We start from the raw sequence: 26,920 nt of genomic DNA on the forward strand, positions 1-26,920 counted from the left end.
CCCAGGCGGCACTGCACGGTCCCCGGTGGTTCCCAAGGACCAGGGACACCCGGGAGGGCATTGCATGGCCCCCGGGGGTCCCCAGGCACCGGCGGCAGCTGCGGAGGGCACCGCGCAGCTCCAGGGACACCCCGGCACGGTGCCCGGCACTGGGGGCACTCGGCATGACACGGGCGCTGCAAAGCCCCGGGGACACCCTGCCCCACTGGCTGTGGGGTGACGCGGTGCCGGGTGGGCACCCACGGTGCCAGGCCAGCGCGGCGCACGCCGTGGGGGCCAAGCGGGAGGAGGTGGCCCGGGGCACCGAGGTGCTCAGCGCCGGGCTCCCTGCGGGCAGGGCCGTGCCGGATCTGTTCCGGGCCGGGGCATCCCCTGCTCCCGCCCCGGCAGAGCCACCACAGCCAGGGCGGTGCCGGCACGGGCGCAGTGTGCCGCCGGGGCACGCGGGGATGCCGGGGCGCGGGGACACCCGTCACCCCGCGGCAGCACCGCTCCCTGCACCGCCGGCCATTGCACCGCGCCGGTGCCGCTTGGGCCTCCGCGGCTGCTCCCGGCGGACGTGGGCACCGCGGTTCCCGGGGGCGGGAGGCACCGTGCCGCAGGGACGCCACGCTGCAGCGGGGCTTGTGGGGATGCGACCCACGGATGCGGGACCCCCCCATGCACAGCGCTGCCCACGTCCCCGCGGCGCCTGCTTGCCGATGCAGCGCGGCTGGGGCGCTTCGGGCCCGTCACGTGCCCGCGTCCTTGGGCCAGCGTCGCCCTGGGAGCGGCGGGGGCTGCACGTGGCCCTGGGCCAGGCTGTGCCCCCCCCGCTGCAGCCCCCGGCTGCATCAGAGCCCCCGGCCCCGGCCGGGCCCCGGGGTGCAGCTCCGAAGCAGTGGCGGGGGGGGGGGGTGCCCCGGGCCCGCTCGAGGCGGTGCCGCGCTGCCAGGCCACGTGCCCAGGCGCCCGCCCGCACCAGGGTTTATTTTTACTCCCGGCCTGGCCGGTGTTTACCTCCTCGCCGGGCCTTTTCCGGGAACGGGTTTCGCCCCCCCCCGCCTGGGCGCGCTGCCCTGCCCGGGGGGGCCGCCAGCCCCAGCCGAGCCCCCCGCTCAGGGCACCCCCCCCCCGGGTCGGGACCCCCCCCCGGTGCGGAGGGCAGGGGTCTGTCCCAGCTCGGTGGGGGCTCGGCGTCCCCCTGCGGCCGTGCCTCAGTTTCCCCAGCTGCAGAATGGCTCCAGCGCGCTGCCGTGCCGGGAGCCTCGGCTGGGACCACCGTCCCCGCAGGCAGCCGCGGCCAAGGGCCCGGCGCGGCCCCCGGGGAGTGGGGCAGGGTGGGGGGCCGGGGTGCCCCCACGCCGGTGAGCCCCGGGGGGCCGGGGGCCGGGGCGGGAGATCCTCTGGCCGCGCAGCCTGCGGATTTGTGGCTCCGAGGGGAAGAGCAGCAGCCCCAGCTCATCCCGGCGGATTCTTGGCCGGGGCTGGCGGCTCCGCGCTGCCAGGACTCGCCCTCTCCCTTCCCTCGCGGAAAGGGAAAAAAAGCAGGTAAACAAGCCGCAGGGGGAGGCCCGGCCCCAGCGCCGCGGCGGGGGCCAGGGTGGCACAGAGCGGCCGCGGCTGGGGCAGGATCCAGGGGGGCAGGGACACCCCGGGGTGCAGGATCCAGGGGTGCAGGATCCAGGGGAGCAGGGACCCCAGGGGTGCAGGATTCAGGGGTGCAGGGACCCCGGGGTGCAGGATCCAGGGGTGCAGGGACACCCCGGCGTGCAGGATCCAGGGGTGCAGGATCCAGGGGTGCAGGGGAGCAGTGACCCCAGGGGAGCAGGATTCAGGGGTGCAGGATCCAGGGGTGCAGGGACACCCCAAGGTGCAGGATCCAGGGGTGCAGGGGAGCAGGGACCTCCCAGGGGTGCAGGATCCAGGGGTGCAGGGGAGCAGGGACCTCCCAGGGGTGCAGGGACCCCCAGGAGTGCAGGATCGAGGGGTGCAGGGACACCCCGTGGTGCAGGATTCAGGGGTGCAGGATTCAGGGGTGCAGGGACACCCCGGGGAGCAGGATCCGAGGGTGCAGGATCCAGGGGTGCAGGGACCCCCCAAGGTGCAGGATCCAGGCGTGCAGGGGAGCAGGGACCTCCCAGGGGTGCAGGGACCCCCCCAGGGGTGCAGGATCCAGGGGTGCAGGGACCCTGCGACCAGAGCGACGCAGCCCTGCGGGGTGCCAAAGGGGGCTGGGGGCTGCGGCCACCCCACTGCTGGGTCAGGAGCAGTGGGGATGGGGCCCCCCCTCGCCCCCGTGCCGGGGCGTATCCCGCCCGCATCCTCCTAAACTCCCACGTCCCAATCCTGATCCATGCGCCTCTGCCTCTGTCTGCAGCGCGGCCGTCCCGAGCTCCCGGAGCCAGGGGAGGCAGAGGAAGAGCCCGGGGGCGCCTTCGGCCTCGCAGACCACCGCCAGCACCCCCGGCCAGGCCGGCCGCGCCATGGGCCCCGCGTCCCCGAATGCGGGTGGCCGCGCACCCCGGGCAGGGCGGCCGCGGGGCTCGGCGTCTGTGCCAGCCCATGTGAGCTGGCGGCCCCCTCCTCCTCCTCCTCCTCCTCCTCCTCCTCCTCCTCCTCCTCGCTGTTTGCGAGCCCTCTCCATCCGAGCGGCTGCTTGCAGCGCGGCGTCACGTGGCCCTGGCATGTGAGCCCTGCTCCATTTTTAGCCACAGCAACTTCCCTGCAAAGCAGCCCTGCTGCAGAGCCATGTGCGGGCCGGGCGCGGGGCCGGGCACGTGGGCCTGCAGGAGCGGGGCCGCGGCCGCAGGAAACCCCGGCGCAGCAGGGCCGGCGGCGGGCGCGCACGGCTGCGTGCACGGGTGTGCGGGTGCGTGTCCGTGTGTGCACGGTGCAGTGGTCAAGGCAGCAGGCAGGGCTTTAAATACGGCTCGCGGTGCCGGGGGAGAGCGGCTTCCCCCGCGCCGGGGACGCGGCGAGCACGGGGGCCCTGGCACCGGCCCGGTGCAATGCGGCGGCGTTGCAGCACCGGCGGCTGCCACCGCGCAGGGGATGCCCTGCATGGGGCCCGGCGTGGACCCGGCCCTGCGCCTCACCGGGGCGGCTGTGCAGGGAGGGTCGGTGCCCGCGGGCTGGGCTGGGGGTGCCCAGGACCCCCGTGTGCCCCCACTGCCCCCCAGCTAAGGCAGCTCTGCAGAAAGGCGTGTGCCTGCACCAGGCCCTGCACCATCCCCTGCACCATTCCCTGCACGTCCCCTGCACTCTGTCCTGCATTCTGTCCTGCATTATGCTTTGCACCATGCCCTGCATGTCCCCTGCACCGTGCACTGCACCATTCCCTGCATGTCCCCTGCATCATGCCCTGTGCTGTGCCCTGCACTCTGTCCTGCTTTATGCTTTGCACCATCCCCTGCACGTCCCCTGCACCGTGCCCTGCATGTCACTTGCACCATACCCTGCACCATGCCCTGCACTATGCCCCACATCCCCTGCACTGTGCCCTGTGCCGTGCACTGCATGTCCCCTGCACGTCCCCTGCACCGTCCTGCACATCCCCTGCACCCTGCCCTGCGCCATCCCCTGCACGTCCCCTGCACCGTGCCCTGCATGTCCCCTGCGCCGTGTCCTGTGCCATCCCCTGCACGTCCCCTGCACCCTGCCCTGCGTCATCCTGCGTATCCCCTGCATGTCCCCTGCACCGTGCCCTGCATGTCCCCTGCGCCGTGTCCTGTGCCATCCCCTGCACGTCCCCTGCGCCGTGCCCATGTGCCCGCTGCACCACGCCCTGCCCTGTGCCCTCGTGTCCCCTGTGCCACTGCCCTGTTTGCAGCGGCTGCCTGGCGGGTGCGGTGTTTGTTCAGCCGGGTGTGGGGGAAATGCTGCCGGGGGGGGGGTTGCGTGCGTGCACGTGCGTGTGCACACGTGTGTGTGTGTGTATGCATGTGTGTGTGTGCACGTGTGTGTGTGCATACACGTGTGTGTGTGTGTATCCACCTACATGTGTGTGCATGTGTCGGTGTGTGCACTGGGGGCCGCAGCTCCTGCAGGGGTGTGTGCATGCGTGTGCATGCGTGTGTGTGTGCATGCAGTGCACTCCCTGCAGGAGCGTATCCACACGTGTGTGCATGCGTGTGTGTGTGTGTGTGTGTGTGTGCGTGTGTGTGTGTGTATGCATGCTGGGGGCTGCAGCCCCTGGAGGTGTGTGCACACGTGTGTGCATGTATGCATGTGTGTATACACACGTATGTGTGTATATACATGTACGTGTGCAGGCGTGTGTGGGGGGGTGCTGCCTCTGCAGGGGTGCACATGTGCACACAGGTGCTGGTGCTGCAGGGCCGTGTGCACACGTGTGTGCATGCATGTGTGTATACACCCATACATGCATGTGTGCACGCATGTGCGGGGGGCTGCCGCCTCTGCAGGGGTGCACGTGTGTGCATGGGTGTGCGCACGTGCTGGCGCTGCAGGGCTGTGTGCACACGCGTGTGCAGGGGGGCTGCAGTGCCTCCCTGCGGGGCTGCACACACCCACACGCGTGTGCACGTGTGTCCCAGGAACCGCAGCCCCGTACACCCGCGTGGGCACGTGCAGAGGGGCGCACACGCGTGTGCACGTGTGTCCCAGAACCGCAGCCCCGTACGCCCGCGTGGGCACGTGCAGAGGGGCGCACACGCGTGTGCATGTGTGTCCCAGGAACCGCAGCCCCGTACGCCCGCGTGGGCACGTGCAGAGGGGCGCACACGCGTGTGCACACGCGTCCTGGGAACCGCAGCCCCGTACGCCCGCGTGGGCACGTGCAGACGGGCGCACACGCGTGTGCACAGCAGCGCAGAGGTGGCTGCGGTCGCCGCGGCGGGTCCCGCGGCAGCGCTGAGGCCCAGCAAACTCAGCGCACGGCGGAGCAGCCCCAGGCGCATGGGGGGGTTAATTATCCCCCGTAATTAGCGGGCCCTGCCGGCTAATTAAAGGAGACCCCCCTTCCCGCAGCCGTGCGGCACCGGTGCGGGCGCGCGGGAGCCACCGGGCGGTGACGGCGGGACACTGCTGCCGCGGGGGTCCCGCTCGCCCGGGCCCCCCCGTCCCGGCCCCCCCCGGCAGCACCCGCCCGCCTCGCCGGGCCTCGGTTTCCCCAGCCGGGGGGTCCCGGGCCTCGGCCCCCGCGGGCCGGACGGGCTGCGTGCCGCGCGGGGGCTGCCGGGAGAGGGCGAGGCGCCGCGCTGGGCCCCGGCCCTGCCGCGCTGCGCTGAGGCCTGGCCCCGCTCGCCACACGTGTGCGCCGCCGCCCAGGCCTCCTGCGGGGGGGGGGGAGAGGGGGGGCCCCCACTCCGCCCGCTCCCCGATTCCCTGCCCCGCTGCCCCCCCTCGCCCCCTCCCCACGGGGGCTGTCACCCCCCGGACCCCCCCTCGGAGCCCCCACTGCCCCACGGAGCCCCCACCGCCCCCTCCCTCAACAGCCCCCTTGCTGCCCCCCCCCAGTGACTGCCCCTGCCCCCAACTGCCCCCCCAACTGCCCCCTCCCCAAACCACCCCCCAACCACCCCCCAACCGCTGCCTTGGTGCCCCCAACTGCCCCCCCAACTGCCCCCTCCCCAAACACCCCCCAACCGCCCCCCAACCGCTGCCTTGGTGCCCCCAACTGCCCCCCCACCAACTGCCCCCTCCCCAACCACCCCCCAACCGCCCCCCAACCGCTGCCTTGGTGCCCCAACCACCCCCCTCAACTGCCCCCCCAAACTGCCCCCCAACTGCCCCCAACCACCCCCTTGGTGCCCCCAACTGCCCCCCAGCAACTGCCCCCTCCCCAAACCGCCCCCCGCCGCCCCCTTGGTGCCCCCCCAGCAACTGCCCCCTCCCCAGAGCGCCCCAAACCGCCCCTCCCCACACTGTCCCCCACTACCCCCTCCCCGCGCCCCCCCCGCCCCCTCCCCAAATTCCTCCCCCGCCCCCCGCCGCCGCCCCGCCCGGCCGGGGCCGCCGCCGGCGCATGCGCCCTTCCGCGCGGTTTAAAGGTAACCGGGGGGGCCCGGTGCCGCCGCCGCCGCCGCTGCGGGGGGGCCGCTCGGCCCAGGCCGCGCCCCGCTCCCGCGAGGGGGTCCCGGTCCCCGAGCCCGCGCCGCCCGGTGGCCCCGGTGCGGGGGCCGCGCCCCTCCCCCGGCGGCGGCGGCGGGGAAGCCCCTGCCCGGCGGCGGCGGCCCGGGGCGGGGATGAGCGCGGCGGGGCCGCGGCTCGCACGGGCCGCCGCGCCCGCGCCGCCGCCAGCTGCCGGCGGCCGCCCGCCCGCGGCGCCGGGCGGTAGCGGCGGCGGCGGCGGCGCGGGCGGCCGCGGCGGCCGGGCCGCGCCGCACCATGACCATGCGCTCCGCCGCCTTCCGCGCGGCGGCCGAGCGGGCGAGCGCGAGCGGCCGGGCCCGGCGGCCGAGCGGGAGGAGGGCGCCGCGCCACCGCCGCCGCCGCCGCCGCGGGAGCCGCCGCCGCTGGGGGCACACAAGGGCCGCGGCGGCGCGGCGCCGGGCTGGGCCGCGCTGGTGCCGCCGGGCGCGGGGGATGCCAGCGGCCGGCCGCGCTGCCAGGCGGGGCCGCCGGGGCACAGCGCCGCCGCCGCCAAGGAGAGCCCCGGCCCCGGCCCCGGCCCCGCCGCCGAGCCCGGGTGGCGGAGGCGGCGCGCGGCGGGCGCCATGGGCGCCGGTGGCGGCGCGCCGGGCCAGGCCGCCTGCCTGCGGCAGATCCTGCTGCTGCAGCTGGACCTCATCGAGCAGCAGCAGCAGCTCCAGGCCAAGGAGAAGGAGAGCGAGGAGCTCAAGGCCGAGCGCGACACGGTACGGCGGGGTTAACGGCGGCGGGGGGGGGGCGGGGGGGGCAGCGCGCCGCGCGGGGCGACGTGTCCCGCCTCCGCCCCCCCCCCCCCCCCCGTCCGCACCGGGGGGGGGGGTGTTTAATGTGTGTGTTGGGGGGGTAACCCCCCCCCAGGGATGAGGGTCCCCCCAAGGCCTTATGCCCCCCCACCCCGCGGCCCCGAAGGGGTTAATGCCCCCCCGTGGTTGCTCCCCCCCCCCCCCCGGGTGCTTAAGGAACAAGTCACCCCTGAAGGCCCAGTTCACCTCCTGAAGCACCCAAGGGGTTAAGGCCCCCCCAGGCGTTATGGCCTCCCCATGTGTTCATGGCCCCCCCCCCCCCCAGGCAGGCCACAGGCGTTTATGCCCCCGCAGGCCCCCCCCCCCAGGGGTTAAGGCCCCCCCCCCCGGGGTTAAGGCCCCTCCATGTTTCATGCCCCCCCCCCCCCCCCCAGTTAGGCCCTAGGCATTTATGCCCCTGCAGGGCCTCCCTATGTTAGTGCCCCCCCCCCCCCAAGGCAGGCCCTAGGTGTTAATGCTCCTGCAGGCCCGCCCCCCCCCCGGGGTTAAGGCTGCCCCCCTCCCCCAAGCCAGCCCCCAGGCCGTAATGCCCCCCCAGGTGCCCCTAAGGGGTTAATGCCCCCCCAGGTATTAGTGCCCCTCGGGCACCCCTAAGAGGTTAATCCCCCCCCCGAGGCTCCACCCAGGCATTAGTGCCCCCCCGGCACCACTAAGGGGTTAATACCCCCCCGGGCATTAATGCCCCCTCAAGATGCCCCCAGGCACCCCTAGGGGGTTAATGCCCCCCCAGGCGGTAATGCCCCCCCCCTGGCACCTCCTGGGCATTAATGCCCGCCATCAAGATACTCCTAAGGGATCAATATTCCCCCCCCCCGTGGTGCTAACGCCCCCCCCAAGGTCTAGTGCCCCCCCAAGGGGCTAATGCCCCCCCTTAGGCCCCCCCATGTGGTAATGCCCCCCCAAGGTACCCCTAAGGGATCAATACCCCCCCCTTGTCATTAATACCCCCCCCAGCACCCCGGGCGTTGGTGCCCCCCCCCCCGGGGGTTAATGCCCCCCCCCCCAGCACCGGGGCTCGGTGCCCCCCCGGTCGGCGCCCCCCGCGGGCAGACAAAGGCGGCGCGGGGGTTACCGGGAGGCCCCGCGGGGGGGGCCGGGGGGGGCAGGGCGGGCGGGCGCCGCCGCCCCGAGGGTAACGGCGGGGGCACAAAGGGCCGGGGCGGGGCGGGGCGGCGGCGCGCCGGGGGTTAACGGGCCCGTCGCCATGGCAGCGGCGGGGGGGGCCTTAAAGAGCCCGCGGCCCTGCGCGCGCGGCGCGGGGGGGGGTGTGTGTGTGTGCGGCTGCTAAAGGGGCCGCCCCGGGGCGGGGTGACGGCCGTGCCGTCCCGCCCCCCCCCCCCCCCCCCCCCCCCCCCCGCCGCGGTGGCGAGGGCGTGGCCCGGCCCTGCCGCTCGCGTGGCCGCACGGCGGGGCGTGCACGGCTGTGGGGCTGCCCCACGGCGGGGCGTGCACGTGGGGCTGCTGGGGCGACCCCGCTGCGGGGCATGCACACAGGGCTGCCCTGCTATGGGGCTGCCCCACTGCAGGGCATGCACAGCTGCTGGGGTGGCCCCGCTGCGGGGCATGCACACAGGGCTCTCCTGCTATGGGGCTGCCCCACTGCAGGGCATGCACACAGGGCTGCCCTGCTATGGGGCTGCCCCACTGCAGGGCATGCACACAGGGCTCTCCTGCTATGGGGCTGCCCCACTGCAGGGCATGCACACAGGGCTGCCCCACTGCAGGGCATGCACAGCTGCTGGGGTGGCCCCGCTGTGGGGCATGCACACAGGGCTGCCCTGCTATGGGGCTGCCCCACTGCAGGGCATGCACACCAGCCTGGCCCTAGCATGGCTGTCCAGGCTGCCCCACTGCGGGGCTGCCCCACTGCAGGGCATGCATGGCTGCTGGGGCTGCCCCACTGTGGGGCATGCACAGAGGGCTGCCGTGCTATGGGGCTGCCCCACTACAGGGCATGCACACCAGCCTGGCCCTAGCATGGCTGTCCGGGCTGCCCCACTGCGGGGCTGCCCCACTGCAGGGCATGCATGGCTGCCCTGGTGCCGTTATGGCTGTCAGGGGCTGCCCCACTGTGGGGCTGCCCCATGGGGGCCCATGCCAGCGTGGCCCCGCCGCAGGGCTGCCCACGGGGGGGGCACAGCCCCGATCGCCCCCGGCTCGCCCGCCTGCGGGGTAGAAGCCGGGCCGGGTGCGAGGGCAGGAGGCGGTGGGCCGGGCCGGGCCGGGTGCCGGTGCTCCGGGCCGCGCTCCGAGGGCGATGCCGGGTCGCCGCCGGCCCGGTGACGCCGCCGCGTTGCAGCTCCTGGCGCGCATCGAGCGCATGGAAAGGCGGGTGCAGCTGGTGAAGAAGGACACCGAGCGGGAGAAGCACCGGCTCTTCCAGGGCTTCGAGGCGGACGAGAAGGCCGAGGCGGAGGCGTGCGAGAAGCTGCCGCTGGAGTGTCCGCAGGAGCTGCTGGAGCCCGCGCCCGCCCTGCCGCCCAAGCACTTCCCCTACGGCCGCAACGGGAAGGGCCACAAGAGGTGGGGGACGGGGGACGGGGGGACCCCCGTGCCGCCGGGGCGCAGGGGACGTCCCGGGGCTCGTGGCGTGGCCCCTCACCGCTCCGTCCCGCGCAGGAAGCCGGCGTTCGGCAGCGCCGAGCGGAAGACGCCCGTGAAGAAGCTGGTGTCGGAGTTCTCCAAGGTGAAGAGCAAAGGCCTGAAGCACTCTCCGGGCAAGGAGGAGTCGAGCGGCTCGCTGCCCGAGACTGTTTGCAAACGCGAACTGCGGAGCCAAGAGACTCCCGAAAAGAGCCGGGCGCCGCTGGACGCCCCGCTGCGGCCCTCCGCCCCGCTCAAGGGCCCCGGCGCCCCCCCCAAGGAGAAGGGCCTCTGCGGCGACGCCGAGGACCTGCCCTACCTTGCCACCACGGAGATGTACCTGTGCCGCTGGCACCAGCCGCCCCCGTCGCCGCTGCCGCTGCGAGAGCCCTCCCCGAAGAAGGAGGAGACCGTAGCGAGTAAGCGAGGGGGGTGCTGGGGGGCCGGTGCCGCCTTCCCCCGGGGTCTGTCGGCGCCCGGGCCCGGAGCCCCCCGCGGCGGCTGCCCTCCCACCGCGATGGCCCTGGCGGGGTCCGGCCGATCCCTTCGCCCTGCCGCGAGCAGGGAAGGGGCCCTGGATCTGGGAGGAGGCTCTGCTGTGGCCACCCCGGTCCCCCCCCCCACCTCCCGTGGCAGCGGGGGGGGCCTGTTGCAGTGCCGGAGTGGCCCCCACGGCCGCTTCTGCTCCGGGGTCCCCACCGAGGCTGCCGGCCCGGCCGTGCTTCAAACCCTGCTGCTTCCCAGAGCAGCCCACGTGCACGTTTAAGCAAAGCGTGAAGCTGCTTCCCGCGGCTGGGAAACGCGTGCTCCGGCGTGCACGGCGCTCGCGCGGGAGGGAGCGCGGCTGGGGGCTCGTGGCCCCTTCGGGGCCCTGCCGGCCTGGGAAACGCCGCTTGCCCTCTGCTCCCGGAGCAGCTGCCCGAGCCGGGCTCCTCCGGCTGCGCCGACTCTGCCGGGGGTGGTGTGCCGGCGTTCGGGGCTCAGCCGGGGGCTCCCCCGGTGCCCTCCCCTCCTCGTGCCTCGCTCCGTCTCCGCGACCCCCCAGCTGGCAAATGCCTCGGTGCAAAGCCCGCGGTGCCGCGGGGGGACGTCGCGGAGCGGCGCGTGGGTTCGCGGTAGGTCGAGCCGCGCTCGGTGTTGGGGGGCCGGGCCGGGCGAGCCCCCGCACCCGCTAACGCCTGCCCTTGGCTCCGCAGTCCCGTCGTGGAGGGACCATGTCGTGGAGCCCCTGAGGGACCCCAACCCCTCCGACCTGCTGGAGGTAGGCGGCCGCGGCGGGCGGGGGGCTGGGGCCGGGCCGGGGCCCCGAGCAGCCGCTCACCTCCCTTCCGCCCCTGCAGAACCTGGACGACAGCGTGTTCTCCAAGCGGCACGCGAAGCTGGAGCTGGATGAGAAGAGGAGGAAAAGGTAGGGAGGGGATGGCGGGAGGACAGGAGAGGGGACCGGCGCTGGGCAGGGAAGCGGGAGCACGGCAGTGGAGGATGCTCCACGCAACGGAGCAGGGAAGCGGGAGCGCGGCGGCGGCGGAGGATGGTCCGGTTTCCGAGCATGGTCCCTCATGCGCGGGGGCTTGGTCTCTTCCAGGTGGGACATCCAGAGGATCAGGGAACAGCGAATCCTACAGCGGCTGCAGCTCCGGATGTACAAGAGGAAAGGAATCCAGGAGTCGGAGCCCGAAGTTACCTCATTTTTCCCTGAGCCAGATGACGGTGAGTGCGCGCGGTGCGGCCGCGGCAGCGGTGCCGGCGGCGGCGGGGGCCGAGTAACGCTCCGGTGTCTCCCCGCAGTGGAGAGCTTGCTGATCACCCCCTACCTGCCCGTCGTCGCCTTCGGCCGGCCGCTACCAAAACTGACTCCGCAGTGAGTACCGGGGTGCTGGAAGGAGTAAAACCTTATTTCCCCCTGGAAATGACAAATTCCCGGGGGTGTGGGGCGCCTGAACCCCCCCGAGCGGGGCCGGGGGCCGCAGCGTGCCGCAGTGAGCGCCGGCTCTTCCCGCAGGAATTTCGAGCTGCCCTGGCTGGACGAGCGGAGCCGCTGCCGGCTGGAGATGCAGAAGAAGCAGACGCCTCACCGGACGTGCCGGAAATAGCCGGGCCCACGGCGCTGGGGCGCGGGCCCTGCCCTCCTGTGCCGCCCCGGCGCGGGCGGCTTCCTTCCCTCCGTGCGCCCGTTCCGTTCTCTTGGGTTCTTCGACGTTTTCACAGACTCTTTCCCCAACCGACTGCTTTGAGCTGGGGCTGTTCTGGTTTTATTCCTCCTCCCTCGACAGCAGGTTCTCCGGCGTTACCCGCAGCCGCGGGGCCCGGAGCAGCCTTGGAGCCGCCCCGGGGGGGCATGTGGCCCCCTTGTTCCCCCCCCCCCCCCAACCCCCCCCGGCCGCCGACCCTCCTCCAGGCAGCCGGACCACGGCAGTGGGGCTGGAGCGCAGGAATGGCCGGAGCCGGCGGCCGTGCACCGCCCCCCCCGCTCGGCCGGGCTGCCGCCGCGGCGAGGCTTTTGCCAGCTAACGTCTCCTTTTTCCTTTTTTCCTTTTTTTTGTTGTTGTTGTTTTTGTTTCTCCCGCCCCCTCTGGAATGGCTGTGACAGGCTCGGAGGGGGGAGCTGAAAAAACAAAACAAAAAGCAAAACTTTTTTTTGTGAAATAGAAATTCTATACGCACAACTTCGGTTCTTTTTTTTCCTTTTTCTTTTTTAATTTAAGTGTCGTGGGGACGGCACTGGCCGGAGCCCCGGGGGGGTCTGGCCCCCCTCCCTCGCGAGGGCCGTTCCCGGGGGCTGCGGTGAGCATGGTCGCATGTGTCCTCCCCGCGTTCCTGCGCGCGGAGCCGAAACATTAAAGGAGCAAAACGTGAGCCGCGCCTGCCCGTCCTCTTCCTTTCCTCGCCGCGGGCCGTCCCGCGGGGGGGGCGCCCCCAACACGGCCCCAGCCCCCCCGGCCGGGGGGCAGCACTGTGAAACCGCCTCCCCGGGGGCCGCGGCTCCCCCCGCTCCAGCCCTGCTTTCGGGAACAGTTTGGCCTGGTGTAAGGAAACTTGTTTAAAGAAAGAAAAACCTTAAAAACCAACAACAACGTTAATGAAGCTCCTCTCCTCCCCCCCCCCGATGTAACGCCCACTTTTGATACCGTTTCTAGCGCGCGGAAGGGGTTTCTCTTGTAAATACCTTATAAAAAAGGCAAAAAAAAGCCGGATTGTAAATAAAAGCTGCTGTTGCTGTTAATTGGGGGGGTTTCCGCGCGCGTTCGTTAGGTTTCGCAGTGTTAACGGGGGGCGGCGCCCGCCCCCCACTTGTTTGTTTCGAACATGGAGAAATCAATTTTTTTTTTTTTTTTTTTTTTTTACAATAAAAGAGGAAAAACGACGGCTGCGTGGTGGTGTCTGCCTCGCGCCGCCCCCCCGCCGTGACATCACCGCGGCCGCCGTGACATCATCGCGCGCGGTGACGTAGCCGCCTCGCCCGGCGCGTGCCTGCCCCCTGCTGGGGAGCGAGGCGGCGGGGTTGGGGTGGGGGGGAAGGAGAGTCCGCTTCCTGCCGCGGGGGCTGCTGGGACGACGGCGGGCGCGTGACGCCGCGCCGGAAGCGCGCGCGGGGGCCGCCGGGAGGTGTAGTCCGTCCCGTGGTGCCCCGCGCCGCCGCCCGCCCCTGCGGCTGGCCCAAGATGGCGGACCGGCGGCGGCAGCGCGCCTCGCAGGACAGCGAGGACGACTCGGACTCGGCCGCCTCCGACAGCGCCGACTCGGCCGCCAGCGCCGCCCGCTCCCGCTCGGGCTCCGCCTCGGGCTCCGGCTCGCGCTCGGGCTCGCCGCGGCCGCCGCACCGCCCGCCGCGGGGCGCCGCCGGGGCCCTCAGCGCCGGGCCGCGGGGCCGCGGGGCCGAGAGCGCCGCGGGGGGGGCGGCCAAGAGCGCGCCGGAGTCTGAGTGTGTGAGTGGGGCCGGGGGGCGGGATGGCGGCACCGGGGAGGGGGGGGAGGCTGGCGGCTGGGGGGGGCGAGCTGGGGGGCACTGGGGGGGGTGGGGGGGGAAGTGGGGCAGAGTCAGAGGAGTTGGGGGGGCCCTGGGCCCGGGGGGGGGCGGCTGGGGAATGGGGGGGCACCGGGGTGCCTGGGGCGGAGAGAACTGCCGAGTGGATGGAGCACAAGGGGGGGGGCGCCTGGGTGTGTGGGGGGTACCGGGCTGGCGGGGGGGCAAACTGCTGCACCGTGAGTGGGGGCCGGGGTGATCCCCGGGGCAGGCTGGGCTCCGCGACCCCCTAGTGCTAATTGGGGACCCCCCCCCCCATTTCCACCCCACCAGAGGGGCTCCTGCAGTGGGGCTGAGGCAGGGGGTCGCTCCCCTCTTCCCTGGGGCAGGCGGCTCCCTGGGGGGCCCGGAGCAGCGCTGGAGCTGGCTGCCCGGTGGGGCCAGTCCCTCCCCTCAGAAAAGGCTATTTGGAGCCACTAAGCGAGAGCATCGAAAACTTCCTACAGGAACTTTTGTGGTGCTGCTGTTCCCTCTGTCTCTAGGATAAATCTTCTCGTTTTACAGTTTATAGCTGGGTGTTGTTCTGTTGTGATTTTATAGTGCCAGTTATTTCAAGTTCCTCCTAAAATTGCAGTGTATTTTTCTTTAGTTGTTTTGACTTTGGGGCTTATTTCATTAACATACTGACTGATTTTGGTTTTGATCTCAAGTTGTTTTTATCGAGCTGCTCAGTCACACGGTCTTACTAGAAATTCTCTCTGGTCTGAATTGCTCCAGTTCACCCCGTGTCTGCTCTTGCATACAGAGATATATTCCCTGTAGCAGATGTCTGTCTGAGCCTGGTCCTGCTCAGCATCTGTTAGTTTTTCCCTGGCTCTTGCTTTAAGTAATCCCTCTTTTGCTTTCCCAAGTTAGCTGTCTTGGTCTGCGTTGTGCAGAGAAGGAAGCTCTTCTTGCCTGTGCGTGTGCTTTTCCCTCCAAAGACCCCCAGCAGCGAGCGCAGTTCACGCTCTTTTCTTTGATGGGCGATGCCCTTTAGGTTCCCTCTGTGTAGCTTGCTCTGCAGTGAGGACTAAAAGATCTTAAAGAAAAGTACTGCGGGTACTGGATTTGTTTCTTCCTGCCTGGAAATTCAGACTGAACTTCCAAGAACGGATGTGGTAGGACCAGGGCCAAACTCTGCTGTAATTGTGTCTGGGAGTGTAGGATGCCACGAGAATCGGGCTGCTTGCTTGCCTCTCTGCTAATGCATTTTCTCTCCCTTTCTCTCTAGGAAAGCGAAGATGGCATCGAAGGAGATGGTGAGTAACGCTTCTCTCTGGCACTGCAAGTGTAGTCTGTGGTACGCGGAAGCACAAAAGTGAGAAAAACGCCTTTGTTAAAAGTTTTGTAGTTGTTGTTATCCCAAATGTTACCTCATAACAGTAGACAAACGTGGAGCGCAGGGACAGTACCCCCCAAATTCACCTTTTGTTCCTCCTGTAAGAACTAGTAATGGTATTTGTCAGGGACACTTAATATTACCCCTGACTTCCCCTTGGTGTTTCCGTATTGTGGGTGTTTGCCAGGAGTAGCCTGGAGCAGGGTGTGTTACGCTCAAAGGGAATCTGTTCTCAGGGAAAGCGCTATTCTATTTCTGCCTCGATGCCAATCTCCTTTTTCTCCCCCACAGCTGTACTCTCGGATTACGAAAGCGCAGAAGACTCGGAGGTAAGAGGAGCCTCCGTCCTGGTGTTCTGTAGAATGACTGTATCTTGCCTAATTTTAGCACAAAACCCAGTTAGTGTCCTTCGTTCTCTTCCACTGACCCCGTCTGTAGCGATTGCCTTTGTCTCAAGATACCCGCTCACGTGCTTTGCACCTGCTGTGCGAGGACTCGGAGCGACCTGCGCTGCAGTAGTGCTCACTGCTGGAAGGAAAAGCCTTTTTCAGCCTGATCCCTCTTCCCGGATGGTTCTCTTGTGCGTGGTCCCCTGCTCTGTATGGCTGTTCCTGTCCATCCCTAGTTTAGAAGCTCTCTGTGCTGCTGGTGGAGTGGATGTGGTACCAGTATATAAGCAGAAAATTCCCTGACTCCTCTGAGATTGGGTGCTGGGAACTGGGGGTGGGGTTTGCCGTGACTAAGGATGCGGAAGGGGCTGTAGGATGCTGGTTGCATTTTAATCGGTTGAAATTAAAAACTAAGTACAGGGTTGGAAGCATCCCAGACAGCATCCCTGTTTTCTGCGTGCAGTGGCTGGAAGAACGATGCCCCTGGCAAGTGCTGGTAGCTGGGTGTATCCTGTGCACATCGCCCCTCACGCGTGCTGATGGCACCCGCTCTGAGCCAGCGAGGCAGCCTTGCAGCAGCCTGTGGCTTTCCCTGGATGTTTATTGCATGAGTGGAAGTTTAATGTCTTGGAGACGTTTAGAGAAGTTCTGGTTTCTCCTGATTGTCTAATATATATTACAGTGAAAGTTTTTTAGTGAAAACCCTTCTCTTGAGACAGGTATTGTGGGGACCCTGGGGGCTATAAAACAAGGCAGATGAAATTGCAGGCTAGTCGGGGCTGTTCGTTTGTGAGTGAGTCCCTGCCATTAACGAGGAAGGAGCTTTGCAGGCTACAGAGGCAGCGGGTGGAGGCGACGGGGACATCTGCCCTGCCGCTCCCCTTACGGCAACTCGCCAAACCTCCGGCAAACCGCGTAGCGGGCTCCCTAGAGACTCGGCACTCGGAGCGCATCGAAGCACAGGCGCGCTGGTGCACACCAGGGTGTTGGAGCCGTGGCAATGTTGCATCACCGACATGCCAGGATGACTCTGTTCCTGTGCCTAAAAATAATGCCATGTCTGGGTTTCCCTAATGTAAACAAAAGGAGCAGTTGATGTGCAAATACGCTGTGTTGAAAGAGAAAAATAGAGCAGTCTTTTTCTTAATCAAGCAAAGCTATTTTTAGTGTCAATTCCAGTCTAAGCAAGGCTTGCAGGCTCCTGAAGGGTGAAACGAGGTCAGACTCCTGCAAGCACAGTGCTTGGAGTGAGTCAGCTGAGTAACTCCAGGGAATCTGGAAACGCAGCAGTGGCTGGATCCAGGCCTTCAGTGTGGGAAAGAAGGGACCTTCTAAGGGCCTGGTGGTAGAAACCATCTCCCTCGTTAGTTTGTCTCCCAGGCCTGTACAAGCCCTTTCTTTCCAGTCAGGTTAGACTGTGACTTTGTGGGGGAGCTGGTTCCAGCTCTATGTTCTAGATATCATGGTTGTTTGATCTAATGTCACTGATGGGAATTGGTGGGGAGAGATGTTCGTTTAATCTTTGCTTTCCCCATGAAAATGTAGGGATAGGAAGGACCTTGAGAGCTAATCCCCCGCTATAAGAGAGTCAATTCTCTAACAGCTGGAACAGGAATCTAACTGCAGAGCTGGGGACCTCTTTGGAAATTCCCTGGGGGACCTGCTGCTAAAGGCACTTGTCTGAGTAACTGGGGCTCTTTCAGGCGGAGGAAGAGGATTACAGTGAGGAAGAAAGTGCCAAAGTGGAATTGAAGCAGGATAGCAATGATTCCTGTGAAACTGCAGCAAAAGCAGAGAAAGGGGATGAGAAACCTGACTCCAAAGGTGCTGTAACTGGCGAGAGACAAAGCGGGGACGGGCAGGTAGGTGTTAAACACGTGCATTCTCCGGGCCACGAGGGGCTTTTTGTAGAAGGACTGCTGCAGTGTTAAGAGCTGTCTGATTTTGACAGGAGAGCACTGAACCTGTTGAGAATAAAGTTGGGAAAAAAGTTCCCAAGCACCTGGATGATGACGAGGATCGGAAGAACCCGGCTTACATCCCACGCAAAGGGCTCTTCTTTGAGCATGACCTCCGAGGGCAGACTCAGGAGGAGGAGGTCAGGTACGTAAGGATCCCCCACATGTCCCTCCCTCTCTCTGTTAGACTAAGACTAACTCCCAGGCCAGTGTGAGGCAGCCCAGCTCTTCGTGTCTGTGTGAAAAGCTGGGAAGGCACCAGCAAGGAAGGATCTCTCTGTGCTCTGGCCCAGTTGCCTGCTAGCAGTGCCCTGCCAGGAGTGGCTTTGGCTCTTTGTTTTGAAAAGGGAGGGACTGGAGGTGGTACAAAAAACACGAGGAAAGCCTCTTGCCACTGACCAGCAACATTTACCACTTCAAATAAAATAGCTTTGGGTAGACCAGCAGCTGCTGGGGCAGGAAGAATGGGAGGAAGAGGAGGTGCTGTCTCCTATGCACACCTTGCCCTAGAAATGCACGTTCTCTGTGTTTGGTGCTCGTTGAAGCTGCCGCGTATCCTTGGCTTTGCAGTGACCTCTTGCTTCTCTCCGTATGACTGTTCCAGGCCGAAGGGTCGGCAGCGGAAGCTGTGGAAAGACGAGGGCCGCTGGGAACACGACAAGTTCCGGGAGGACGAGCAGGCCCCCAAGACCAGGCAGGAGCTGATCGCCCTTTATGGCTATGACATCAGGTCAGCTCACAACCCTGATGACATCAAGCCGAGGAGGATGCGCAAACCAAGGTGAACAGCAAAGTCAAACTAGACCCCGGCTCAGAAGTGCTGAGCTTGAGAGAGGCCATCTGCAGAGTGGTTCAGTAATGTGGGTTCAAGCCGTTCTCTTATAGGGGCAGGAAACCTTCTGGAAATTAACTTTAAACCAGAAGGTAACCCAGACAATTAGAAATGCCTTCCAGTGACGGCTTTATTTTTCACCTCGGGTTTTGTTTCCAGTCCTTTGTAGCATTTTCCTTCCTCAGGTTTGGGAGTCCTCCTCAGCGAGACCCAAACTGGTCCAACGAGAGGCCGAGTAAGCCCCCAAGACACCAAGGCCCAGACAGCACTTCAGCTCCCCCGCGAACGTTCACCAACAGGAGCTCCGCGGGTACGGGGAGAATGCCCCCGCCTAGGAGCTATCCGCGGGTGGGAGGCTACAAGGAGACCCGCCCAAGCTACCGGGCTTCGGAAGCGAGTGTCCAGCATCTCTCGCGAAATGGTGAGCAGGCCAAACAGGAAAGCAGTTACCGGGCGAAGCGCGTGGAGCAAACCCCAGTGAGAGACAAGTCACCCGAGACGGAAGTGGCACACGTCCACGGCAGCCCTGTGAAGGAGGAGGTTGCTCTGGAAAGCCCGACCACGACTGCTGATGCTGCTCAGCCGCCACCAGACAGACCAATTGAAAAGAAGTCTTATTCCCGGGCAAGGAGGACCAGAATTAAAGCTGGGGATGCAGGAAAGCTGGCAGATGAAGTACCTGCTTCAGAGGGGCTGACGCCTGTGCCACCAAAACCTGTGCAAGCGGAGACTTCCCCCCCACCAGCCAAGAGCAGTAATTGGGAGTCGCCAGTAGAATCCAGCTTGGATGGACTCGAGCAAGAGATGACACAAATGAATCTCGCTGAGCAGAACTGGACTCCGGGGCAGTCTCAGTTCATACAGCCCCGGGAGCTCAGGGGTAAGTGGGTGCAGCCTGAACTCCCCCCGCCCCATCCCCGGTAGAGTGCAGCTCTGCTGTTGTCGTAAACATCTCGTAGTCGATCAGAGCTGAACTGTCTTTGCCTTAGTCCAGTCTCAGCTTTGATATGTGACAGAGATTCATAGTGTTGAGAAAATACAGTGGAGATGATTGAAGGGGGTAAAACGGAACAAAAAAAGGGGGGGATTAAATATCTGCAAATAAGTTAACTGAATTGGGGCTGGGAAGGATGTAAGACTAGATCCTTTCCCTCTGTCTACCTTGTTTTGTGTTGAGAATGAGGAAGATTCAGTAAAGTGAAGGTCTGTGTGTGGAACAGACAGCAGGAACTGTGGGTGATGTGTGAGTCACGGTGGGACTCGCTGCTGCAGCAGGAGATAAGGATTCTGGGGATCAGGAGTGTTGTGATCAGTTTACAGGTGGGTGATCGTTAATCAGACTTATCTAGTGTCCCACTCGAGAGCAGGAAGCAACTTTCCTCCACTTATCAGCAGGTTGTTCAGTAGACTGAGCTTATTTCATAGCACTGAGACTTGGTTGCTGCTAGCTAAGGCCTGCCTAGGATTGGCAGGTCCATTTGCACCTGGTAGGAGGAAGCGGCACTGCTCTCAGAAGCAGGCTGAAGCGGAGATCTGTGGCAAAGTTAGACCCATGTGAGCTGAGAACTGAGCTCCAGATGAGAATCCACCTGAGAGGTCATTCAGGTATAATTATCTCTTTGCAGAATTAGAGAGTCTTTTCTGGGGAGAGTTAAGAGACCTTCCCAAGAGAAATAAAACTGGAGCAAGGAGAGAAAAGCGACTCGCTGCTTTCATAAGTGTCTCCGGGGGTTTAGGTCTGCGCAACCACAAGTTTTCTGGCACCGATGTGACTAGTAAAATTTTTGTGTGAACAGACCCCTGGTATTGATCACAGGCTCAAACGGACAGGCTTTAAATATGCTAGTAGAACGAGAGTTCAAAAATACTGCGATTTACATGTTCATGTAGGCTTGCAGTATAAATGGTCCGTGGTCACTTTCAGTATTTATTTTGCCCACTCTCACTCCCTTGGAATTGCCTATAATCAGTTTGACACTGTGGTTTAAATTGCGCTGTGTAACTTTGTTGTTTGGATTAAAATGCTTGCGAGGAGCCCGTGATGTAAGTGGTTACACTCTGTACAAGTTTAAACTGCATCTCGCGTGGTTCCATTTGCATGCTTTGTTTCTGCTGTAAAGAGATCCTTGTCTCACCAGGAACAGAGCTTAGTTTGGGACCTGGACTTCTTGCCAAAGATTTTTATTTATTTATTTATTTTAAGGAGATTTAAAAGGTGCTGAGCAGCGTGGATGACTGTACAGTGGTGCAACAGCTTTTAATTTTAATATTGAAATATTTAAAATTGTAACCTAAGACATGAAGTTGTTTAAAGGTTTTTCATCATGAAAGCAAGAGCTGTCTCGGTACTTCTCGTACGGTAACTTCTCCAGACTGCCGGGGCTTGTAGGTGCCCCGGCGGCAAGTGCCAGGCTGCTTCTGGCAGCGCCTTTGGCGGCGGGTGAGGCTTCTACTGAGAGCAAATGTAAGCCGTAATAACCAGTCTGTTTCTTCCTCAGGTATTCCCAACCATATGCACGTGGGAACTGGGCCACCGCCTCAGTTTAACAGGATGGAGGAAATGGTAAAGCATGCTGTACGGGGTGTGACTCTTACTCTTAGGAGCGTGGAAGCCAAGCGTTCATGTGGCTCTGTGCTGTGATAATTAAAGCTGTCTGTGACGCTTTAGCCTTTCCCTTTGTGCGTGTTCACAATTTTGGCTGTGTGATCCAAGTAGAGATGTGCAGGGGCTGGTGGGCGAGGCGGGTCAGTGCCCCCTCCCTGGAGGGGGGACCCCTTCGTCACGCGCTGACCGTTGCCGATGTCTCTGGATTCTCGCAGGCGGTGCAGGGGGGCCGTGTGAAACGCTACTCGTCGCAGCGGCAGAGACCGCCGGTTCCAGAGCCCACCCCCCCTATGCACATCAGCATCGTGGAAGGGCACTACTACGACCCACGTGAGTGTTTCCCTGCTGCTCCAGCAGCCTCGTGTGCGCTGGGAGCTGAGCTCTGAGCACTGGAGCAGGAGTCCCCTGCTCCTTCAGCGCCCTGTTAGGGTGGGACGGATCAGTGGGCTTTGCCTTTTCTTCCCTCTGTAAATCTCATTGCTGCTTTGCCTCTCTTACTGTGACTAAAAGGCTGCTCTGAGCCTCCCTGGTTTGTTTAGATATTTCCCATCTAAACACAATCAGCGTTACTGCCTTCCCTCCCTGTGCAAGGGCTTTGTCTGGGGCACAGCTTTTCTTCGTAAGAAGCAGGAGTTACAATTTGAAACCAGAGCAATTTCTTTGATGTTTAAGAGTGAGGAGAGCTATGGAACAAGAATGGGGATGGATCTGAAATTTAGCCGAGTATTTAGTGTTAGAGAAGAAACTCCCTGTGTTCTGCTGCTTTATAAAGGGAGTAGGAAACGCTTCTGTTGGGAATACAGAGCATCTGTGAGCCTCATGGATTGCATTTGCTATTTCTGATGGGAATGTAACAGTGCTGCTCTTGTAGCAGTGTGTTCAAGTCTCGTAACTGTCGCTGGCCTGTGTATGTAGTGTGATGCACTACAACAGAGTAAAATTCAGTGAAGCTTTTCCTTAGGAACTGTTTTATGTTGCAGTACAATTCCAGGGACCAATCTACACCCACAGTGAGAACCCTGCCCCGCTGCCTCCCCAAGGGATGATCGTACAGCCGGAAATGCACCTCCCTCATCCAGGTAACGAACCAGCTCCCCGGGTGGCACAGAGACCTGTTTCCCTCATGCAGTGAGGCCGAACAAATATAAATTTTAAGGAAAGGAAAACAGACATTTTTTGGCGTTACGGGCAGCGCAGGGCTGAGATCGTTTGAAAGCTTTGACAGCCTCTGGCTGGATGTGGGCAAATGCTGTGCAGACCCTTTTTGGCTCCATTGCTTTCCCTTCCAGTGAGATGTTTCCACTGCCGGCTCTTGTGCTAGCTTCATTCTTTAGATCTTTCCTGATACACAAGCAGTAGGAAAAGCAGAAATGAGAGCTGCTGAGTTGCGATGTTCTCTGCCTTGCCCACGAGAACTGTTCCCTGAGGTGGATGTGCTGACGGGCTGTGCCTGGTTCCTGTGCTGGGGACTCTGGCGTTGTGGAGGAGGCTGGTGTGCTCTGCTCTGCTCTGCTGAGTAAAGCTTCCGCTTTTCCCTCCCCAGCACAGGAGCTGGGTCTCGTGGCTGCAGGCAAGGCCTCTTGAGCACGGTGCTTCTGCTTCCTGCTGCAGCAGGGAAGGCCAGAGCAGGGCCAGCACAGCCACGCTGATGCGTGTTGGCATTTTAGCAGCCTCAACCCTCCTTGAAACACGTTGGCTTTACGTATGACATCACGCTCAGCTTATTTTTGTCATTTCCCAGGTTTACATCCCCACCAGACACCAGCCCCAATGGCAAACCCTGGGCTGTATCCTCCACCAGTCTCCATGCCTCCGGGTCAGCCCCCTCCACAGCAGCTGCTGGCACCTACTTATTTCTCCCCTCCTGGAGTCATGAATTTTGGGAATCCTGGCTACCCTTATCCCCCGGGAGCACTACCCCCACCGCCCCCTCCTCATCTCTATTCCAACACACAGGTAAGCCAGCTGCCTCGTGCGTCTCCTCCCTGCACAGGAGCCGCTGAGCCCAGCTAGGATCCGCTGTGTGTGTGTGGGGAGTATCTTCTGTACAGCTTTGAGAGGAGGATGTGGAACATCTGGGCTCTTTCACAGTGGGGGGTTGTTTAGTCGTTTGTCTCTGCTTGCGTGGGAATTGAAAGGGACTGCTCCCATGTCTGCTTTGCATTTAACCTGAAATCAATATATTGATGGATCTCAGAATCCAGATTTTCCCCTGCAGAACAAGGAAACAGCCCGCAGGGAGCCTGTGAAACCATTTTGTCCCCTCCAGGTCTGTGCTGTCAAGGACACCTTGACGATTGTTTTGGAAGTCCTTCCTTTCTGTTTGCAAGACCGAGGCGGGAAGCTTGAAACTGCCTGGTGCTGTTCTTTGCCACTGACCAGGAAAACCCTTTGTGTGAACAGCAGTCCCCGCAGGGCCAGCTCTTCCCGTTAAACTTCCGACCTCTGTGTCCACAATAGCTGCTCTGCAGAGAGGAGCGAGATCTCTGTGGGCATCTTGAGGACAAACCAGAGGCTCCCTGTGGCTGGCTTACGAACGGCACACGGCTGACACGCAGTGGCAGGCGAGAGATGTGCACGTTCCCCAAGGCCTGCAGCCTTTCTGACCTTCCCTGCTCTCCTGGTCGGGTCAGAGCTGCCCTGACAGGGAATCAGCCTGCTTTTGGGGGCAGGTCCCGAGGCCTCTGGTGCCTGGAAGTGATCGCGGTGTGAGGGGGGATTGTTATCTGTCTGGTTCAGTAGCTGCTGCTGTTTTTAAGTGTAGAGATTGTATGGTACTTGAGAAATTCTGCAGGACGAAAGAACAGTCTGCTGTGAAGTTGGGGCCAGCGTGGCTATGGGTTGCCAAAGCCACATACCTGCCCGCTCTGCGAAAAGCAGGGGGGTCCTGGTGAGGAGGCGATGGCTGAAGAGCGTTCTCCAGCAGCCGCCCTCGCGGAGTTTTAAGTGCTGCTATTGTTTTTTGAGTTGAGGAGCATAGCAGAAATCAAACCAGATCCCCCTGCGGCTGTTCACCTTTAGTGCTAGATAGCGGTATCTTTTTAGAGACCTACTTTATGCCCCAAAGGCTGCCGGAGGTACTCGGTGCTCTTGTGATGGGTGAGACTTGCTGTGTCCTCCGCAGCACGGAGCACTGACGTTTCTGCTCTCTGGCGAATGCAGGCCCAGTCCCAGGTGTACGGAGGGGTCACGTACTACAATACTGTCCAGCAGCAAGTGCAGCCCAAGCCTTCTCCGCCACGAAGGACCTCCCAGCCTGTGACTATCAAGCCACCGCCTCCTGAGGTACCGTGCCCTCTGCCTGTCTCCTGTGTGGGTCTGTGTGTGTGTGTGATGTTACGCCGTTGATGCGTGCGTGTGATTCTTCAGTCTCCCTCTCCCATCCAAAAAGTGTGTTGTTCCAAGAAAATCCTGAACTGTCTAATCTTTGACATGTCCCAAACCTCAGCTTCTCGTTGCAGGTGGTAAGCAGGGCTCCAGTTAATTTGAGTTTCTAAATACTTTAAATCTAAACCCACGTAAAAAGTAAGTCCAAAGTTGACTCTTGCTTTCTTTTTTCATTCAGGGTAAAAACAGAGCAAAATACTTTTTAAAAGAGAAAAATCCAGTCCTAAGCTAGGAGGCAGTGACTTCTCTGGAAGAAAAAGAGCCGAGACCTTAGCAGGATAGAGTTCAGGCAGCAGACTTAGAGGCTTTACGAGATGAGAACTGCTGCTCTATGCTGAGAACTGTTTGTGTGTGTGTGTGTGCACATGCGTGCACGTGCAGGAGTGTCACGTGCATGTTTGGTTTGCTTTATAATCGCTTCCTTAGCACATGGGAGTTGACCGAACCTGACTCATGGCAAGCCTGGGCTCAGGCAGGCGTGTGCCAGGTGTTTTTCCTGTACCTGGGAGAGGCGGCACGTGTTATAACAGAGGCCTGGCGGGAAGACTCCTGCGTTGGGTTCATAGCTCTGCCTCTGACCAGGGAGAAGTCACTTCACCCTCTTGTTTCCCTACCTGGGAAATGTGCAGCTTTTGTAAATCACTGTGAGATACTCTGATAAAGGCGCCCTTTGAATTGCCTAGCTATGGAAAAACGTGTCCGCTCTAACCACCAAGAGAGCTTGGCTTGGAGGGAGCTTGTTTTACCCAGAGTAGGCATGGAGGAAGCTGAATGTGTGGGAGGGTGGTGGTCATTTTCTAGTGCCCAGGCATGGAGGATGTTTACTTGCGGCGCCTTGGTGATAGTGCTATAAACCCCGCGTGGAGTTTGCCGTAGGAGCAGCCTAACCCTGTGGTTCCTGTTTTCTCTTCCTTCTCCCCCCATCCCCTTTCCTCAGGACAGCAAAAGTGAAAAATCAAAGGAGAGGAGCAACACGTAGGGATGTGGCCGTGGGAATCCCAACACCAGACTTGGCACCTCAGCAAGGAGGAAGCTCCTTCTGGGAAAAGGCTCCTTCCCTGTGCGTAGGTGAGGCAGCAGCCTGAAATCTGCTGCACCGTCTTGTGCTCAGGGCCAGGCACCTTCCCTCCGGTTTTACTGGTGCCCTCCTGAAAACCGTATCTCTCGCTGCTGCTGATCCTTTCTCCTTCCCTCACTGGGGCACAGAGGTCATTGAAGAATCGACCACAAGAGTCGGTCCTTGGCCGCGAGTTCTCGCAACTTCTCCCTTTTACTAAACGTCTGCCCTTCTCCCTTTCTAGGATGTTAAACTAAAACAGCTTGATTGTGGTCTCTGTTTTTATTTAAGAGATGAACCAGCTCCTTCAGTAAAGCTGATTTGTTTCTTTTGGGTATTTTGAATTTGTTTGTCTGGCTAGCAGGAATGTAACATCTCCCTACTACTACCACTTTCCCCCCTTCCTCCCCCTCATGGAGACAGCTGATAAGTTAATTCTTGTTTTCAATTCTCTTTTAAATTAGCAAGTTTATTTCTGCCGTTGTTTAAGGATAGGAAGGGCAGCTGAGTGTTAGGAGCCTGTGAGGAACGCACTGGCTGTGCAGTCACCACTTAATTTAGAAGCTCCTCCTATTTCTTTTTTGGAACAAGCCCTGTTGGTGACTGTGGTGTTGGCAGTTTCTGTCCGTGTGCAAGCTCTCAACTCGAATCAGACAGGAATCTGTGAGCCTGAGCGTAGGGCAACCCCCTTCCCCGCCGCTACAAGCGCATCTTGCAGAGCGGGAGGAGATTTCCCCCCACCGTGCAGACCTCTGCTAGATCAGAGGCGGAGAGAGATGTTTACAGGCACCCAGGCATCTCCGCGGCTCTCCGAACAGCCCTGCCAGCAGCCAAACCAGCTAGACGGGGCAAGCACCGGGATGATTTGCTCCCAGCACTTGGGTGTTGCTGCTGTGGAAGTGGAAGGTGCTGTCCTAACCCGCCTTGCTGCATCCAGCATGGCCTCTCTGATCCCCGGGGAGGAGGCGCTTCCGCCGGCGCCTACAATCGCATAACCAGGTGCCTCCCTCCGGGATCCCGATGGCCTCGTTCCCTGCGTTAGGATCCTCAAGCCAATCTGCTGAGGCAACTGGCACCGCAGCGCTGCGATTGCCAAGCCGGCCGGGCTGGCCAGCCCTGCGGCAGCACCCGCGGAGCCGCCGCGGCTTCCCCTCGCGCTCGGGCTTGGCGATGTCCTCGCAGCCGTTTGCAAATTGCATTAGGAAACTTGGCACCGAGGCTGCTGATTCCTGCCGTTCACCCCGAGCACGTGCTGGGGCAGTGTGTGGAAGTGCCAGCTGCTGGCGCAGGCCTCCCAGCAAGAGTGGGAAAGTGATTCCTTCCAAGCAAGTGGCGTCTTGGCCTTCGTGTTCCCATCTGTGGCCAGGGAGGGCTGCCCAGAGCGCCCACCTGCCTGCTCCCCGGTTGAGACCTTCTCGTGCATGCCTGCCTCTCGAGCAGAAATATCTTCTTTGTTTGTTGTTTGTAACTTGACGACCTTTTGTACTTAATTTCAGATGTCAAACAACATTTTAAAAGCAGAAATCTTTTGTGTTTTAAATGTACCTGTTTCTCTGCCTTAAGGCTGAAATGTATTGTTTAACATATCGGTCGCCTGACTGAGACCCTAGACCTTACAACACTGTGATGGGTTTTGGTGTTATTTTGATTCCTGTTCATGAGGAGCGCACACTTGTAACCAGCCTTGTATCGACACGGAGATGAGAATACGTTTTAGAAAGTCGCCAGCTCTGTGTCTCTCTTTCCTCGGGCGCCTGCGGGCTGCTCCGAGACCGGCCGGGCCAGGAACCGCAGCGGCGCGGGGAAGGGAGCGTCTCCTCCGACACCTTGCTGGAAATGGAGGCCAGGTGCGCCGGGAGCTGCTTTCC

The 26,920-nt window shown here is 62.7% G+C and overlaps 2 protein-coding genes across 4 annotated transcripts; both read left to right on the forward strand.

Annotated features, from left to right (window-relative positions):
* Positions 1–6,335: 6,335 nt before the first annotated feature.
* On the forward strand, positions 6,336–12,335 carry MSL1 (MSL complex subunit 1). The gene is made up of 8 exons (XM_064524738.1): positions 6,336–6,800; positions 9,196–9,419; positions 9,516–9,898; positions 10,676–10,740; positions 10,820–10,887; positions 11,065–11,189; positions 11,268–11,340; positions 11,482–12,335. Exons 1-8 carry the CDS (start codon positions 6,660–6,662, stop codon positions 11,570–11,572), a joined length of 1,170 nt encoding a protein of 389 aa, XP_064380808.1. The 5' UTR covers positions 6,336–6,659; the 3' UTR covers positions 11,573–12,335.
* A 747-nt stretch (positions 12,336–13,082) lies between these two features.
* CASC3 (CASC3 exon junction complex subunit) lies at positions 13,083–26,775 on the forward strand. 3 transcript variants are annotated; one of them, XM_064524719.1, is made up of 14 exons: positions 13,083–13,405; positions 14,717–14,744; positions 15,116–15,153; positions 16,917–17,075; positions 17,165–17,316; positions 17,776–17,952; positions 18,189–18,883; positions 20,502–20,566; positions 20,824–20,938; positions 21,589–21,687; positions 22,350–22,564; positions 23,771–23,893; positions 24,057–24,133; positions 24,933–26,775. In XM_064524719.1, exons 1-13 carry the CDS (start codon positions 13,142–13,144, stop codon positions 24,090–24,092), a joined length of 2,166 nt encoding a protein of 721 aa, XP_064380789.1. In that variant the 5' UTR covers positions 13,083–13,141; the 3' UTR covers positions 24,093–24,133; positions 24,933–26,775. The 3 variants fall into 3 exon arrangements, with proteins under 3 accessions (XP_064380789.1, XP_064380790.1, XP_064380788.1); XM_064524720.1 differs by having other exon boundaries at positions 24,070–24,133; XM_064524718.1 differs by lacking the exon at positions 24,057–24,133.
* Positions 26,776–26,920: the final 145 nt, after the last annotated feature.

Source organism: Dromaius novaehollandiae, chromosome 22 (genome assembly GCF_036370855.1).
Source record: "Dromaius novaehollandiae isolate bDroNov1 chromosome 22, bDroNov1.hap1, whole genome shotgun sequence".
Classification (NCBI taxonomy): domain Eukaryota; kingdom Metazoa; phylum Chordata; class Aves; order Casuariiformes; family Dromaiidae; genus Dromaius; species Dromaius novaehollandiae.